The sequence below is a fragment of the Lolium perenne genome, chromosome 3 (assembly GCF_019359855.2).
Source record: "Lolium perenne isolate Kyuss_39 chromosome 3, Kyuss_2.0, whole genome shotgun sequence".
NCBI lineage: Eukaryota > Viridiplantae > Streptophyta > Magnoliopsida > Poales > Poaceae > Lolium > Lolium perenne.
Window position 1 is genome coordinate 126,301,237 of NC_067246.2, and position 15,370 is coordinate 126,316,606.

Sequence of the window (15,370 nt, forward strand, 5' to 3'; positions counted from 1 at the left end):
TTCTAGAACTTCAATACCCAAACCTCCCTGGTCTTTCGGTCTACAGATTATGTTCCATTTAGAGAGCCTATATCTTTTCTTTTTTTCATCCGATTGCCAAAAGAAGTTAGATCTATAATAATCTAGTCTTTTTCTAACCCCCACAGGTATCTCCATGAATGATAACATAAACATAGGTAGACTTGTTAACACCGAATTAATGAGAACCAACCTATCGCCATAAGAAAGCATCTTACTCCGCCAGCACCCTAATTTTGAAGCAAAACGGCTTTCAACCGGATTCCATTCAGCATTTCTCAAGATTCGGTGATGGATTGGTATACCCAAATATTTAAAAGGTAAAGCACCAACTTCACAACCAAAAATCTGCATATATTGTTGTTCATTATCCTTTGCTTTACCAAAACAAAATATCTCACTTTTATGAAAGTTAATTTTTAGACCAGAGAGCTGCTCAAAAATACATAGAATTAATTTCATATTCAGTGCTTTAACAATATCAGATAACAAACTCTTAATATCTAAAACTAAGTTGAAGAGTGGTGACCGATCCACCCCTTGGGCCTTGACCATTGAAATCCTCGTCTCTTGACTACCAACCCCTAATTGAGGGCATGTATAATGGTAGAAAAGATATGTCTTCTCTTACTAGTCCACGTCATCTAGAGAAGACACTAAATATTGGAGGTACAGTACATTATCTCTTATTGTCATCATTTATAATAAATAAAAATTAATATTTTTAGAAGAATTGTATGGTTAAGGGAAGACAAGTTGTACAACGGGGAAATAGCCTTCTCTTATAATCTAACGTGGCATGCCTAAGTGAAGGCTGACATCACCCCATTGTACATGCCCTAAGAAAAACCCGTTACGTTCTCTTTTTTGTATGATCAATATCATATATATTTAAAGTAGTAAAGAATGCACAATAGAGATGTTTAAAATAATTGAGAAAATCTTCGAGATCACCAAACTCTTTCTTTTTCTAAGATAACATCTCGCACATTTTTAAGGCAGCCGTAGAAAAAATATATAAATAAAAACCAAAGATTTGTAAATACCAAAAAGGGTTCTCTCATAATTTTAATTTGAGCCACATTGCCAAATCTGTGTGCACGCACGTAACCATTGAAGAAATCAACCAACATCTGCAAGAGTACTAAATCAGTATTTCAGGGAAAATAACTGAACAACATAGTCGACGTTGCTGGGGAGCCGAGAATATGAATTACCATTGTCGGGGACATAACAACAGGGACAAATATTTCAAGGACAATTCTCCTTTGGCAACCATGAAAAAAATCTAAAATCGATCTGACGAAGGAAGATCTAAAGGACAACACTTAGTGAAATTCAACGTTCCAACACCACCATTGCCGCCGGGAATAAGATCTCATCATCGAATGAAGCGTCGAAAGATCTCTTATTATAGAGATGCCATCTTCATTGACGTTCAGACCAATAAGAAGACGACTACCAAAACTCTAAACTAATATATTAAAAATTCTATTTTTATTAAAAAAAACTACATTCGTAGATCGGGTTCCCACCCCTCCCGATACCGGCGAGGCCAATCAGAGAAGGAGGAACCGATTCAAGGAGAAGGCAGTGGCTTGTTTTCCTAGAGGGGGCGGTGGCTATATCTGCATATGCTCATCTAATAGATCTCGATATTATGTTTGTTGCAGAGTCCATTACATCCTCAAAAATAAACTCCTGCTTACTTTTGCCACAACAGAACAATCATAAGGTACAGATCGTTGACACCATCTATATATACATCTTGTAAGCCGCCGGCTAGGGTTTATCAGATTATAAGATAACCCACGGTGTTTGTAAACACTTCCTGATATAGTGAAGTTTTGCTAGTTGACACTCGTGGTTTTTTCCCTTCTGTATTGGAAGGAGTTTTCCACGTTAAATCTCGTGTTTTCGCTGCATTTTCCTTTATCGTTTTTTGTTATTTGCTTGTCGCGTTTATAACATGCATGGATGATTTTGAGGACACGGTCGCATGCATCATACATATGTTGAGAAACATGCAAATGAATTCACATATATAGTCATCACACGAACACTAGTTTACATCAGAGAGCGTAGATCTTACACAGTCCCAAGCACACTACATATTTTACTTACACACCACACTGAAAACCTAGGCATATATATCTGCAGCCACACACTACAAGTCGTCATCAATTACTTAGTACTCAAACACACGCACACAAGTGTCTGCACTCTCTCAGTCGACTACTACTACAACACTTGCCAACCAAATTAAGCACAATCAATCAAGTAAATAACACCCTGGTGACCAACAATAACCCTGCATGCCCAAATGAAGTCAAACGAATAAGAGCTAGCTGATCATCTCGCGAGACCGATCGATCGTCTCACGCATGGGAAGAGGATCGATGTTTAGGCGTCGACGACGCGGAAGGACTCCCTGTTCTTGATGACGACGTCGTACATGTGGACGGAGGAGAAGTGGTTGAAGTCCCTGGGGAGGGAGATGAGGTCGAGGCACCCCCGCTTGTGGAACTGGTACAGCGCCGGGTCCTCGTAGTAGCGCTCCCACCCCAGCGCCGTCAGCTTCGCCTCCAGCGTCGAGTACGACGACACCATCTGCCCGCTCGGCGTGTGCATCAGCGCCTTCCGCCGCACCGTCGACGTGCGCTCGCTCCCGGGGTTCTCCACCAGACGAACTACCCCGTTCTTGAACACCCAAACCCCTGACATGATCCAAATCGATCAACCAGCTCCTCCTTTGCTCTCTAGAGAAAAAAAGGATGGCTACCTGTCTAGCAAGGAGATCGATTTGGAGAGAGGCCTGGATGGTATAGATGATCCTAGCTAGCTTGGTGGCAGTGAGATGGATGGATTGAGCAAGAGAGAGCAAGATCAAGGGGGTATATATAGAGGTGGATATGGATGAAAGCTTTTGGTACACACCAGATGGTGTGGGGTAGAGGGGACATGTATATGGGGAACAGCAACAAGACATAGATTTGTTATGTGCGGTCTATGTTTGGATGCTATTATACACTCATATAACAATAAATCGATATACGCGTGCATGCATGAGAGAAGGTCCTGCGTGGGGTACCGCACGCCGCGGTTAGGTTAGGTCAGGAAGATGCTGTAGCTAGCTGCAAGCACAAACATGGAATTCTATGTGGATTAAACTTAAGTGTGCGCCGGAGAATATGTGTGCGTAGCTAGCTATTATGTTCTTGATAAGCTACCTGGAATATATTTGCTAGAAGAAAGAAAGACCACAAAGAAAGAAAGGGACAAAAAGATGCATGCATGCATGCATATGCATATATGCACGGCTAAACAAATTTTAGATAGCTAACTATGCTATACGAATATACAGTGTACATTTGTGATCGATCAGCATTAGGTCATGAAATTTTTCCGCGTGTCAAGGAGTTGTCCCGGCACGTCAAAAATATGCATTAGCTGATGGCGTCAGTTAATCGCCAATTTGGGAGATAATGTAGAAATATTCCTGGATAATCTATGGCTTGAGCATTTCCATATGGAAAACTGAAAAGAAAGAATATGATGTTATGGGAGGAATCCTAACCACCTTTTCCCTGAAAGGAAAACAAAAGGAGCTAGCCTAATTCTCAGGGGAATAGGATTCAGTACCCATAGTTTTCTACTTTACTTAAACAATAAGAACATGAGCTATCCGTGCTCCTCTTTTGCAGCCATTTTTTTTCCCATGAAAGGGAATTTCTGGCCGGTCGATCAAGCCAAATTCGCCTTTGTCGAGAACAAAATCGATACCTTCTCTCATTGTCAAGTATATATTTGGTGTACGGTAGGATAGAATTTACCTTTTGATTTGTTACCCTTTTCCCTAATAGTAACTGACAAGCTCTCAAGCATCTGATGCATGTATGAAAAGAAAATTGTTTGGATCATCTTAAATTCCTAGCTACATAGTGCTTACGTGATTGTGCACAGACTTGACCATGTGTTCGCCATAGATATAGAGTAAATATCACAAAACCGCAACCAGTAAGACTAAGGTTTCACAAAACACAAAATAAATTTTTATCTGAACACAACAATTTGTGGTTAATATTCCAGAGATTACATGTGCCACCTTTTCGACAACTTAGGCCCACAACTAAGGTGCCAAGTGGCAGAGTCACTAGAATTAAAATAGTTGTTCCAGTTAATTTACTTGTATTTAACTTTTACTACCTTCGTTTCGATGAATAAAGTGCATGCTTATTTCAAGATGAACTTTGACCGAAAAATTGAGCAAAAAAATCTTGATTATAGTCTATGTACTTAGTATCGTTGGATTCATATTAGAAATACTTTTAATGATGTTAACTTTATACCAAGAATTTTTATATATTTGGAATAATTCTTGATTAAAGAAAAAACATGAAAAACGAGAACGTCTTATTCATTGGAATGGAGGGAGTAGGGTTTTTTAAAGAATTTTTTTAGAAATGGAATGTTAGGCTGAATCAGTATGAAAAGTTTCAAATTGTATGGTTCAGACCTGTTCGTGGTCCGATCCAGGAAAAAAACGAAGATAAAAATGCCTCTACACTTTGGCACATTACAGGTGGGTCCAGGTTGTCGGAATCGTGCCCTAATGTGAGATTTGATTCTCTGAAACAATTTACCCTAGAAGTAGTGGTTTTCTAATAAAAAATATCACTGGTTATGTGTGACACGGTAGCCATAGTGGTTGTGGTTTTGTGATATTTGCTCTTAGATATATATCGGTGCGTTTGTGGGAAAAGAACGCTTCAACGTTAAGAAGTATCACTCTTTCCTATATTATAGGACGTTTTGGCCGGAAATTCAATTCGGCTCCCGGGTGCGTATGCTCCCTCTACCAATAAAACATATTTTGAAGTGTGAAAAAATTTTGACAAAAAATTCTACATGTACATCTCCATAATTTTGGCAAACTAAAGTAGTTCCAAAACTTTTTTACATTACGGAACGTATACCTTTCTGCATATATTAGTATGTGCAAAGTTGATAGTACTTGTGAAGATGTGATCACTAATTAGTATACTACACGTGTACTTATACGATTGTTCCCGCGATAAACCAGAACCCATGAAGATATCGATCATTGGGAAAAATTAATGAGGTGAATCGATCATCTAGGAGTATGAATGGAGCTTTCCGTCACTGAGCTGGCTCCCCGTGTATATAGTGTATCACAAGTTACAGCCGACGATCGAGACGGAGAAATTATAGACGGGAATCGTATTCGATCGAAAAGCGTGCGTGCACATGCATGCCGCGTGCAATGTGTACACACACATTCATATTCACGCTGCATGTAATTAATTACGTACCTCCCGTGCCTAACTATTTTTGACGAACTGTACACGTGCCCATCGGCCATCTATCAATATGCATGCAAACACATATTCCTGCATGAGCTTGCTGACTGGCCGGTCGAATCGTGCATCTTTTACATGATCGATTCCCGCCCTTTTCGTTTGAGAATATATATGATAGCTCGTGCCTTGCAGCTAGCTAGTAGTATGTGATCTCACGTCAAGAAAAAGGTAGTACGTGATCTACTAGGATATAGACAGACATGCGCAAATTACTGTTCTCCAAGTTCGTTCACGTTTCGTTTCACACTGCGTCTAGATATATGATTTTCGTTGATAGCTACGGAGTATGTGCTTAAATCCCCTGCAGTGCAGTTTGCTCTTTTCTTAATTATTACTGGGTAGGTCTTTATGGTGATGACGATCCAGGGAGAATCAAAGTTGGCGCAATGGGTAAAGAGCCTAGATTTAGGGATGTAAATGGTACGGATTATTTCTACATCAAATTCGCATCAACATCCAATTTTGAGGATATGGTATGTACTATTAGGAATTTGAAAGATGCGGTTGTGGACGATATGGATAATGCTCAAGCGGATATTCCCTGGATATAGTAGCAAATATGGTATTGATAATTTCTAATGGATATGGTGACGAAAATATTCCCTAGAGGCAATAATAAAGTTGTATTATTTTATATTTCCTATCTCATAATTAATTTTATGGTTCTATGCTATAAATGTATTACTTCCATATATTCGAGATATCAGAGGAAAGCCCTAATACATGTATGGAATTATAAACACCAAATAAGATATCCCTAGTTATGCAACTTAATTAATATTGGTAGTCTCGGTTTCCTGACTATTAAGGATGGCAATGGGTAGGGTATGGTTAGGTTTAAGCAATACCATACACATGCACGTATTGTTAGTGGGTACAAACTTCTACCCATACCCGTATCCACCAGACATCTACATATAGCTACGCATATCTTCCAACGGATCATCCATGCGCTTCTGGAAAAACAACTCCCCACCCCACTTCACGTGCAAGTGGAGAGATAAGTCACGATATGTAACCTCCCCTTCTGATATTTCCCCTTAATCCCCGTCTTCTTCTATACCACAATAATACACTTCTCCCAGATCCTCTTCCCATGCGAGTAATACACCCTTACCAGATCCTCTCCTGCCTCAACGTCCATGCCAGATCCTCTCCCGCCGCTACGCCTCGGCCGCCGTAGCCACGCTCCGTGCACATGTCTACCTTGGTCCTCGGTCTCATCTGTTTTTCTCTATCGTGGTTCACCGAGGTTGTGATTCGTTCTCCACACAAGTGTTATGGATTCAGATGTTTAGGGTTCGTCAATTATGTGCAGCGGCGAGCCAACCGATACGCCATAACCAACCATTGACGTGAAGCACTGTGTGCAGACTGCAGAGACAGCGATGGAGGTCCGATTCAGATTTGGTGATATTTAAGTTTCTCTCTCACATTATCCAATATCTGCACTCCTTGGTTGGCTCGATCTTTTTTTTTCAGCTGACGTCCTTGGTGGATCCGTTTTATGCCTCTGCATCTCCTGCCGCTCATCCAAGGGCGCGATTGTTCCCAGATTCCCTGCTAGGTGTGCCAACAGTGAACTATTGCCCCCACCCGGCTTCTCCCTCAATAAGGTGACCAGTTCATACATATGATTTGTTTTACTTACTTTAGTGCTACATGATTTGTTCCCCAAAATCTTACGGCACGGTAGGTTATGTAACTTCATGAGTGCTCCAATAACTTTAACTCGTGAGTATGATTTCATTAAATTGACAGATGTGTGGTTGATAACTAGTCTTAGCTTGTTTTGTTCAAATGATTCATACATATTAGTTACCTTGTGCATCCAAGGTGCGTAGCAATGATTTTTTTATTTGCCCAATTTACGGTTGTGTTCTGTCCCATATGTAATAGAAAATTATATTACGTATCAGCTTAAGTCTGTTGATATACATGTGTAAACATGTTGAAATTACTCTATAACCATGATTGAATTTGACAAGGAAGTTGAGAGGAAGGTTTGGAGGAACCGAGTATTACAGTGGAGAACTACAGAACTCTCTCGTGCCCTCTTTTTTCCTTCTATTCTTTTCAAGGCTTGCACTTTTACATATCAGTACCTCTAACATGATAAATTTAATATTTGGTAAACACTACTCTACAAAACAAAAATAATCTATGGTATATGCTTCTTTCGAGGCTAGACAAAGGAGCAACTAGTTGGTTGTAAAATACAGGAAACTACGATGCCTTCTTATATTCTTTAATAGAACCCCATGTATTCGAGGACAGAGACGACCAAGAGGTAAAGATACAATATTTGTGTAATACAACTGGAAGTATAAAGCCATGGTTGTACAGAAGTAGGGTCCATGAACTAATCACATTATGTGGTACATCCTGGTGACGTCTTTGGTCCTGAGATTGTTATGGTCTCACATATATCAGTCTAGCAATCTCACCTGGACTAGCATGAATGATAAACTTGGAAAATATATCTCAACCTAGTTTCATGTATATTTTTGTTTAACTTCGGCTACTTCTGAATAATGATTTTAGATTTGCTTACAGAAGGATGCACATTGAGTCAGCACACCATAGAAATACTTAGCCAATTACTACGCTACATCTTTTCTTCTGTCTTCTATATTCTTTAAAATATTTTATTCTTGAACTGTAAGTCTATACCAGGTGTAGTCGAAAGAAAATGCTTAGGCATATTACTAAGCTACATCATTTATTATATCTGCTATTTTCATTTAATCTTTACTCTATGAATCACAGAAGGATTACTTGAAAGATTGAAAGTACTAGCTACTTGGTGAAAGTAAGATTGCATTCCCGAAGGTCTCCTCAACGAGTGTGGCAGCCTAGGGAGATTAATTCGATTTGGAAAGAAGCGTACACACAAAAATCTGCTACAATGAAATGTAGTTTACATATGACGGCAAAAGTTCTCAGTTTCTTGGCACCCCTTCTCTGTTCCGAGAAGAGGTCATGCAGTAAGATTAATAATCTCATGGCCTTTAACTTTTGCATGTTACTGCTATTTAAAATTGCATTACTTTATTCTCTTGTTTTTTGTCTTGCTAATGGCAAGTTAGTTTTCTCAGTTTGGTGGTGTTGTTGCAGACTGCCAAATATTTGGATGATGCATGGCTGAGATACTGAGATCAAGTTTCGAGAATGGTGCTACTACCACATAGTTATAGATTGTTATAGATTGTCATTTAGAGATATACACAATCTGTATTCGTTGAATCATGCTCTATGTAAAGCTACGGAGTTGATTTAATATATGAGGTTTTTTTGTTTATTACATTACATCTCTTGTGCTCTCCAGCGTTGAACAAATAATTGGTGTTATGTTCACATATAAACCACCATTAGGTGTTTGAACTATGTAGCAACTCTTCTAAGCTTTTGAAATGATCTATTCTGCGCATTACCAAAAGCATTCATGTAGGGCAACCACCAACGCATATGAAGTGTTGTTACGCTCTTAACTATATACGTTGCTATCTTACAACGCATCTTCATGCTCGTTACCAACGCATCAATATGCATTGTTGTAGACCCTTGCAACGCCACCAACGGCAACGCATACCAAATCCGTTGGTGTAGATGTTACAAACGCTTATATGGACATTTGGCAACGCATCGATGCGTTGCTGAAGGGGGGGTTCCTGTTGTAGTGCACGGGTATAAAACTTTACCCATACCTATACCTGACGAATACCCGTACACATTGGATACCCAACGGGTAGGTCAAATTGTACACAAGTAATTCACAATTTTACATTTATTGATATCAAATTTGGCAAATAAAAATAAATTATCTCAACTCAATAACATGTAGTTGAGTACATAACAATTATCAAAATGTTGAAATCATAATCTCATATTATAACTCATAAGTCAACAAAAGTAGATGTGTCACATAAAAAAATGATAATAAACGGGTAGGTTATGGGTATACCTGCGGGTACAAGGCTATACCGTGCCCTACCTTTAACTTAACGCGTAGGGTATGGGTATTAACCATGGATATAAAAGTGTGCTCATACCCTTCCCATGTGGGTACGGTACCGTCGGGTACCCATACCCATGGGTAAATTGTCATCCTTATTGCTATAGGGCAAAAAGTAAAGGATGTTAGTATCATATGAGATCAACATTGTTAGTGGAACAATGATGATGGGTAGACCCCAAATGATATACCGTGAAACACATCGTCAATATAGTTATCGGTAATTTCCCAGAGACTAAGTATTACCATTACTACAGATCTTTATACCATGATGCTATTATGAACTAGGATATAATATGGATGACACGAGATCTACGAACGTGACTTCGTAACCGAGTGAAAATAAATTTGGTCTTCGTGCATACCCTATAATATATCGTAGTGGCATTTTATGTGTCATCGTGGGAATTACTACTCCAATGATGGAGAGATACACTCTGGGCACCCACTCATGCATCATGATGTTTGTCATCGTATGGCCAGACATGTGACTAAGTTGTTATGTCATAGGAACATCGATGGTGCGGGATGAGTAAAAGATTACATGTCAGGTAAAGGAGATAACCTAGAGTTTCACCTCGGGCCATGTACAGTATCGAGAAGCAATGCGACATGTATCAAATAGTAACACGAAAGGGTCACACAACTTAAATCTTCGTGTTATATGTGTGGATAATTGTGGTTATCAAGCGCTCGACATTGATCATTTTATTAGAGGGATGTTCCACACATTCCACATATATTTGAACCCATAAGGCCACACACTTAAGGTTTAGAGACATTTAGAGTGTGAATACAAATGAAGATAAATAAGGAAAGTGGTTTCAGAGGTTGACCGGAAATTCTTGAAATGTTCCGGAAGTGTTCGGAAGCATAACGAGAATATTCGGAATTATTTTGGATATTTATGAAAGGTACCAAGAGGTCATAGAATATCTTGAAAGGTCTACAATATTCCGCGCAAGGTTCGGAAGGTTCCAGAGTGCGAAGCCCGGAGGGGCACCATATGCCGAAGGCCATATGGGCCCTCCTTGGCCGGCCGGACCAATGGGGAGGGGTAAGTCCTTGTCCAACTACGACTCCCCCTAGGCCGGTTTGGGAAGGGGGAGTCCTAGTTGGACTAGGGTTTCCCCTTAGGCAAGTACTCCGTATTTTTTTGGAGGGGGGGGAGAGGAGTCCGGATGTACTCCAACTCCCCCTAGTAAGTTTGGAAGAGGGGGCAAGGGGCTGGTCGGCATCCTATATAAAGGGAGGAAAGGGGGGCGGCCAAAGCTAAGACATGCACCACACCTCTCCAAAGCATAGCCGCCGTCGGCGACCATCACCACCACCGCGCCGCCCTCCCATTTCTGCCGCCCTAGCCAGCATCACCGGAGGACCCCCACAGAGATCTACTTCTCCTTCTTCTTCACGGAGTTCTGCCCAAGTTCTACTCCCACCTAGATCTAATCTAGTTGGGCTTGCGGAAGCGTTGCCGGATCTTCATTGACACGTTCCCGCTTTGACAGTGTGCTTTATCACACTTCGACGCGGCTGTTGCACGTGCAACCCTTGTTCATGGGATTACACATCTTCTCTTGATTAGACGAGTCTAGTTGCGGGGATCAACTCGCGTCTTCATCAACCTCATCATCGATAACTTCCACTAGATCGGTCTACGAGGGTATGGTCTATTACCTCCTCTCTTGCATATGACCTTGGTTATGCGTACGAATATTTTGTTTTCTATACGTGTTACTCAACATATGGATTATCCAGCCTTTTTGCGGATTATCCGATAAAATGTTGTCCCTATGATCTGTAGAGAGGAAGAACACCAGAACGAAGCTTAGGACCAATTAAATATCATCTCAGATCCCTTACGGTGGGTCTAGACGTCTCATGACCGTTACGTCTGGCGATTTCTCGGGCGATCGCCGGGCCGTCCCTCGCATGCCAGCCACCGGTGTTTCTTCGAAGCCGTCGGGTTCATCGGAGTCGACTCCTCACGGTAAGTTCTGGGTGCTAGCCGACGAGGATTTGACATCAAGATCAGAGGAGGAAGACGCGACTACCGTTTCTGTGAGCGCGTTCAAATATCTCTGCCACTCTCCCTCACCGGATGTTGGCCTAGATTTGGTCGAGTCTGCGTCTGGCTTGGCTAGACGTGCCAAGAAACGCCTCGAGAGACAGCGACGTCAACGATCTGTAGCTTGGGAATTCGCTTCTTCTGCATGCAAGGTACGATCTGTTGATTCTCCTTCTTCGTTGCCGGCCGGCGCTGTCTCTCCGGTCTGTCGATCTCATTTTCCTGTTCTCGAGCCAACAACGTTCCCATTGCTGCTGATGATGCTGCGGGGTGGACGGTGGTGCAGCGGCGAAGTCGATAGTCAGACCTTCCAAAACAGTCTTGCTCCGATCCGAATAACACGGAGAATTAAAAAACTGAGCTACTGGGCTCTTTTGCGAGTTTTGACAGAATTAGCGCTTGCGTTCAGGCTGGCCTAGCCTACTTAATGTTTCCCGTCATGAGGATCGCCGATCTAGGGCCCAAACAATTCGAGCGCCGCCCCAAAAAATGCCTAACGACGCTGACATCGCTGCTGGGCATGCATGGCGTCGTAAGCTTGGGATTTGGTGGGCTCGTGTGAATTCTTTGGCTCGTGATGGCAGCGATCGTGTGGGCGGTGGAGGCGACACTGCTACGGCGATGAACAATGGTGGTGGGGGCTTCGGTCCTGCTCGGGGGAACGGACCTGGCAGAGGTCGTGGTGACCGTAGTGATCGCGATAGCCACCATGGTTCTGGACGTGGCTCTGGTTTCTCTGGCCCCGGCAATGGTTTCAGCGGGCCGCCAGGATTCTCTTCTGGTCGAGGTAAAGGGTACTCCTCTGGTCATCATTCCACCTTCATTACGGGCAAATCGAGTGGCACGGCCGAGGATCGAGACCATGTGCAGGGGCAATAGTTCTCGGCAGAGTTCGGATCAGACTTCGGGCAGTTCAATAGAGGTACAAATTCCAGCAATTTTCATCACAATGGAGGTAACCAGCAGTACCGCCCTAGGAATTATGAGAACAATTTCAATGCATATTATCATTATGGGTACAATGGCAGTAGATCCAACTATAATCAGTATCATAATAGTGAAGGATGAAATAATGATATATGGATTCAAAATGGTGCAAATCTGGCTGGTATTAATCCTGAGTTGCTTAAAGAAGCTATGCAGGGGGTTGTTGTAGCATTGGCGGAAGCAGCTCAGAGAGGAGGGACTGAAGGGGTTGCATCGTCGGCTTTGGGTGCTGTGGTATCAGCAGGAGCACTGTAACATCCCAAGTTTCAACAAAATGAACAAGAGAGAATTCAAGAATCCAAAAATTGAGGCCAACAAAAACTTTTTCTCATCATATAGGTTTATGCATATAGATCACCTTATTAATTATTTTGAGTGTGCAATTGCCATGATGTTTGCTTATGTGTTCTCTCCCACTTTACAACCCTAGCAATGATCACTTGATCACCCTTGGCCATTTAAAATTGAAATATAAAAGAAATCCCAAAAATCCATTTCACCCTCACATAAGGCCTATGCCATTTTTGCAAATACTTAATCTAGGCCAAATTGGTTGGCACCATTACTTGTAAATGGTTAATAAACACTTATTAACACCTTTGGAATCAAGCCAACTCAATTCAAACCAAAATCAAACTCAAATTCCAAGTCACATGCAATATGGTCACTTGTGCCATTTTTAGTCTGATGGCCACTTTGAGCCCCTGGTTCTCTTCTTTCCACTTCTAAACTTTGTCAACTCTTTTCACCTCATCCAAGACAACATCAAGCACTACAACTTTGCCCAAACCCACCACCCCAAATTCATCACCAATTTCAAATGGCAAGCAAGCAAAGTCAGGACTTTGAAACAAATTTAAGATCATATGCAAAATGTGATTTTGCATATCAAATCCATTTTGACCACCACCACCACCAAAATGCTCCACTTAATATATGTTTACAACCCACCAAAAAGAATTTCAAATTTCGAAAATAATTTTCTTGCGGGCATTCTGTCGAACACATTGCAGGCAGAGTATCAAATTGAGCCCATACCTCATTTTCCACTTGGACTTGGTCCAACTCTGACCTCTCTGCACCCTGGGACCTCCCTCTCACCTCACCACACCATCACCACCACTTGCACTGGTCAAAGAGAGATCAAATGAAGCAAACATTGCCATGCCGTGGCATGGCATGGCCAATTCATGCCATCTCCTCATCTGGTCCAATCCAGCCTGCATCACCTTGTCATTCACCTCCCTCTCACTCACCTGAGCACGACCCAACAACGCCTCGACGAAAAATGTTACCGCAACGGGTAGAAAACGTCGCGCCCAGACGCGCCCAGGCACGCCCCTGCCGCGCCAGAGCGCGCATGGCGCCAGCGCTGGACGCGCCAGAGCGTCAGCCACCCCGCGCCCCTGCGTCACCTCCGCCTTCACGCTCACCGCCAGTAGACGCACCACGGCGCCCTGCATCACCTGGACACGCGCACGAGGCCGCGGGAACGCCGTGGACGACGACCGCGTCGACGACCGTCCGCCACAGTGCCCACGGACGCGTGACGCGCGCCACTGTGCTTGACCACCGAAAGCTGTTTCGAGTACATCGTGACGCTCCCTGAGTTTGCCTGGACACGACCATGCCCTCGCCCACGCCGTTGATCGACGGGAGCGCGCCAGAGCCACCGTCACCATGACCGCCCGCCCTGGCTCGGAGCCGCTATAAAAGGAGGACTCCTCCGTCCAAACTGAGCACGCCAATCGAATCCACACATCCTCAGAACTCCCCCTGCCACCTCAATTTCATAGATACGCCGCCGGAGACCGCCAATCGCAAGATCGACGCCGCCGCCAGTACACGGAGGCCGCCGGAGCAGGAGGCCGCCATTGGAGACGCCGCTGCTTCCCTCTGCTTCACCGTCGTCGACAACGTTGCCGTGCACCTCGCCCTCGACCGCCGGAGCTCCGACGAGCTCGCCGACCCCTGCGCCGTCGCGGTGAGTTCCCCCTCTCGCCGGAGACGAAGGCCATCCTCGACCGTGCGATCCCACTCTAATCCTACGGTCCACCTCCCCCGTACCGTTTCGGTGTTTTAAAACACACTGACGTGTGGTCCCCACACTGTCAGGCGGCCCGCTGCGCTGGACGCAGTACTGGGCCGGCCCAAGTTCCCTTCCCGCGCAAGCCCACCTATTTGAATTCAAATTTGGAAATTAGATAAAATATACAATCTGATGCAAACTTTGAAATTCAATTGTGACAAATCTACTCGGCCAAATTTTACATACTTTATATTTTTGGAAACCTTATGAAATTGTCTACACTTTGCCACTGACTAGAACCCTAGATCTTTTGTAGAAATGAAATGACAAAATAAACAAAGCAGGGACTTTTCTGCCTTGTAATAATTCTTAAAAATCAACCATAAATGCTTTTCAGTTAATTCCACCTCCAATAATTCACTTTTCACTTATACTTTTTGTTTCTACAAAAATATGCCATGCTTACTTTGGATGATCATAGTTTAGTTGATTTAAATGCCCTATGGCTATTTTCTAGTCAAAGATATTGTCCAAAACTATTAATAAATCTTATGTGGGAGTTTCCCTCATTTAAATCTTGTCACCACCAATTCCAAGTGAAGTGGAGACTCTGGTTATTTAGGTCCCATAGGAATTGTTGGTGATATTAAATCTTTGTTATGCTAGAATTAAATTGTATGAGGTGCTCACCTCATTTAAACCTTTTTCTCCAAATGCTAAGTGTGAAGAGGTTGACTTGGGTCAACCTAGGTCACATATTATGCATAAGAGAAATTAAATCTTAATAAGATAATGAGAGGAAATTATTTTTCTTAATTAATAAGAAGAACCCATCCACCAACTTAATAGTAATATGTGATGCTAGTTTAAGT

General features: G+C 42.6%; 1 protein-coding gene and 1 long non-coding RNA gene across 2 annotated transcripts; one reads left to right on the top strand and one right to left on the bottom strand.

Annotated features, from left to right (window-relative positions):
* Nucleotides 1–2,033: 2,033 nt before the first annotated feature.
* Nucleotides 2,034–2,951, bottom strand: LOC127342330 (flowering-promoting factor 1-like protein 1). Its single transcript, XM_051368264.2, has one exon. It carries the CDS (start codon nt 2,740–2,742, stop codon nt 2,422–2,424), a length of 321 nt encoding a protein of 106 aa, XP_051224224.1. The 5' UTR covers nt 2,743–2,951; the 3' UTR covers nt 2,034–2,421.
* A 3,419-nt stretch (nt 2,952–6,370) lies between these two features.
* Nucleotides 6,371–8,703, top strand: LOC139837577 (uncharacterized). Its single transcript, XR_011754107.1, has 2 exons — nt 6,371–7,015; nt 8,517–8,703. It is a non-coding gene; the product is annotated as an uncharacterized lncRNA (long non-coding RNA).
* The last annotated feature ends 6,667 nt before the right edge of the window (nt 8,704–15,370 follow it).

What these genes read in the sequence shown, in the direction of transcription:
- LOC127342330 (XM_051368264.2), bottom strand. Translation starts at nt 2,742, where the DNA reads ATGTCAGGGGTTTGGGTGTTCAAGAACGGGGTAGTTCGTCTGGTGGAG.